Source organism: Echinops telfairi, unplaced genomic scaffold (assembly GCF_000313985.2).
Source record: "Echinops telfairi isolate 266 unplaced genomic scaffold, ASM31398v2 ScPeMD7_19;HRSCAF=73, whole genome shotgun sequence".
Taxonomy (NCBI): domain Eukaryota; kingdom Metazoa; phylum Chordata; class Mammalia; order Afrosoricida; family Tenrecidae; genus Echinops; species Echinops telfairi.
Window position 1 is genome coordinate 2,318,354 of NW_022103916.1, and position 2,588 is coordinate 2,320,941.

The 2,588-nt window shown below is 40.8% G+C and overlaps 1 protein-coding gene across 1 annotated transcript in view; it reads right to left on the reverse strand.

Annotated features, from left to right (window-relative positions):
• Positions 1–272: 272 nt before the first annotated feature.
• The window catches only part of GSPT2 (G1 to S phase transition 2), a 44,226-nt gene continuing 41,910 nt past the window's right edge, over positions 273–2,588 (reverse strand). The window contains exon 2 of the mRNA XM_013007369.3: positions 273–2,584. Coding sequence (XP_012862823.2) covers positions 697–2,584 — 1,888 coding nt within the window. The 3' untranslated portion in view covers positions 273–696. The remainder of the gene's footprint in view (positions 2,585–2,588) is intronic.

Genomic DNA, 2,588 nt, shown 5'->3' on the forward strand with positions numbered 1-2,588 from the left:
ACAAGTGGAGAAGCAGAATAGCTCTTGAATTGACTGGACTAGGTTACAGAAGACAAAGTTCATTGGTAAGAGTGCTAAAATGGTTTTTCCAAATTAAAAAACATCCTTTAATACTAACTTATGCATTGTTTGTAAATGCCTCAATTAAAACACTGGATGAAGGACAGCTTTATGTAGTCTAAGTAATAAAATGTATTCAATTTCTTGAGAAAGTAAAAGAGGCAATTATATTACAAATAAAAATTTAAAAATTAAAAAATGTTTCAAATATTGAAGAACTTCCAACAGAATATTTTATTAACGTGTTAGCCATATTTTTAACATGTGCATACACACACACTGACACACTCTGATTGACCTATGTAGAACAAGGTTGTCTAAGTATTCTAAGGAAAAATGAAAAAGTGAGCATATTAATTTTTCATTGTTATTGGCAATTACATCCACATCACTTACAACGTTATTATTGATTCTGTTCAAGAAAGCCAATTAAAGTAGGAGAAGGAAAATTTGGGGTAAATTCAACAGTGTCATAACTGAGATCCTAACATGAGAAGTTGAGGAAACATGGGTCTTTGCTCTGAAATTTATCTTTGCAAAATATGGGGGAAAGTCTGTGAGTAGGCAGTAAATAAAAGAAGATGTTAAATTTGTGCAGTCAATTATCACAGTATTGTGTAGTATCAAGAAAATTGCTTATTCCTTTTCTGGAACCAGTTTCAGAACTTTTCCAATTGCAATGGTCTTGCCCTCATCTCTTAAGGTAAAACGACCCATCTGAGGAAAATCTTTAAATGTCTCAAGACAGATAGTTCCTGCTGTTCTTAAACGGGCAATGCACACTTGATCTTGCTTCACAAAGCGGGGCCGTGTCTTACTTTTTTCTCCTGATTTTTTGTCGACCAAGGAGATTAAGGCTGTTATCTCAACTTCTTCTATACAAGTATGAATATGCAGCACCGCATTATAACCTGGGCAGATAATAGATTTGTGCTCGATAATCACTATCTGAACATCAAATGTGCGTCCAGAATGGCAAAGATTATAAGGGTCACAAAGTATGAATCCTGGGAGAATCTCTTCTTCTTCGATTCCCTTCAGTCTGATTTTGAGGTTTTCACCAGGGACTACAGAATCAGTTTCAGCATCATCAGAAAGTATTCCAAGAACTTCCACATTGTGCTTGTTAGGCATCATGACAAGCTGTTGGCCTTTAAATATGGATCCTGATTCTAGTTTTCCCAGGACTACAGTGCCCATATCTTTGTACTTATCCACAATAGGCAGTCTAATTGGCCCATCGATTGATCTGTTGAAGTTTGGCAAATTGTCCAAATATGGAATAAATGGTAATCCAGTGTACCAGTGACAGAGATCGGATTGCTCTTTAAGATTTGCTCCTGTCAATCCTGAGCAAGGCATAAAGTGAATGTCTTTTTTGGGACTAAAGCCAACTTTTTTCAAAAAAGGTGCCAGTTTTTCTTTACATTCTTCATATCTCTCACTGCTCCAATTTACCGTGGGATCATCCATCTTATTAATAAGCACTATTAAATGTTTTACCCCTGCTGTTTTTGCCAACATTGCGTGTTCTCTTGTCTGTCCACCTTTTTCAAATCCAGTTTCAAACTCTCCTTTCCTGGCAGAGATTACTAGAACAGCCAAATCAGCTTGAGAAGCACCACCAATCATATTTGGGACAAAACTCTTGTGGCCAGGGGCATCTAAAATTGTGAAATGTTTCTTTTCTGTTTCAAAATAGGCACGACCCACTTCTACTGTTTTACCCTTGTCCCGTTCCTCTTGATTTGTGTCTAGGGCCCAGGACAAATACCACGTTTCTCTGTTTTTTTCTTTAGCTTCTCTTTCGTATTTTTCAAGTGTCCTTTTATCAACCATTCCCGTCAAAAACATTATTTGTCCTCCAATGGTTGACTTGCCAGCATCTACATGCCCAATGAATATCACATTTACATGTTCTTTTTTAGGCGCATCTGATGGTTCACCAGCAGATAAAGGTTTTCTTATTTCCTCTTTGCCCTCCATAATATCCTGGCCACTTCCTTCTGGGAGCCCTGCATCTCTGAAGGGACCACTCCCAGGCCCTGCTCCACTTACATCTTTAATGTGCTCCCTTGGTTCTTCTGGGGAAATTTCCATCTCCCCATTTTTTACAATAGGTTCTGAAAGTTCCATGGTAACAGCTGAATGAGAACCTTCGCACAACACTAACTGTTCCTCTTTGCAAGGTTCCACAGGTGCCCCCCGTCCCAGCCTTTTACCTTGAGGGTGCCCCGCGCCAGTGCCGGTTTCCTCATGGCTGGCGGTGCTGGCTAGGAGGGCCGATGGCTGGGCCATACCCCGCAGGAAAGACGGCACAAACTCTGCGGCGTGGACATTAGGCACGAAAGGTTTGGCGTTGACATTGAGCTGCCGGCTGAAGGATGAGCTAATATGCTCACCCGGGGTTTCAGCTGCCACCGATGAGAATCTGTCCCCGTTAGGGCATGAACTAGGGACTTCCATGTCCACCTGCTCCCAGCAGTCAGGTGCAGAGTCGCTGCTGCTGCTGCTGCTGCTGCTGCTGC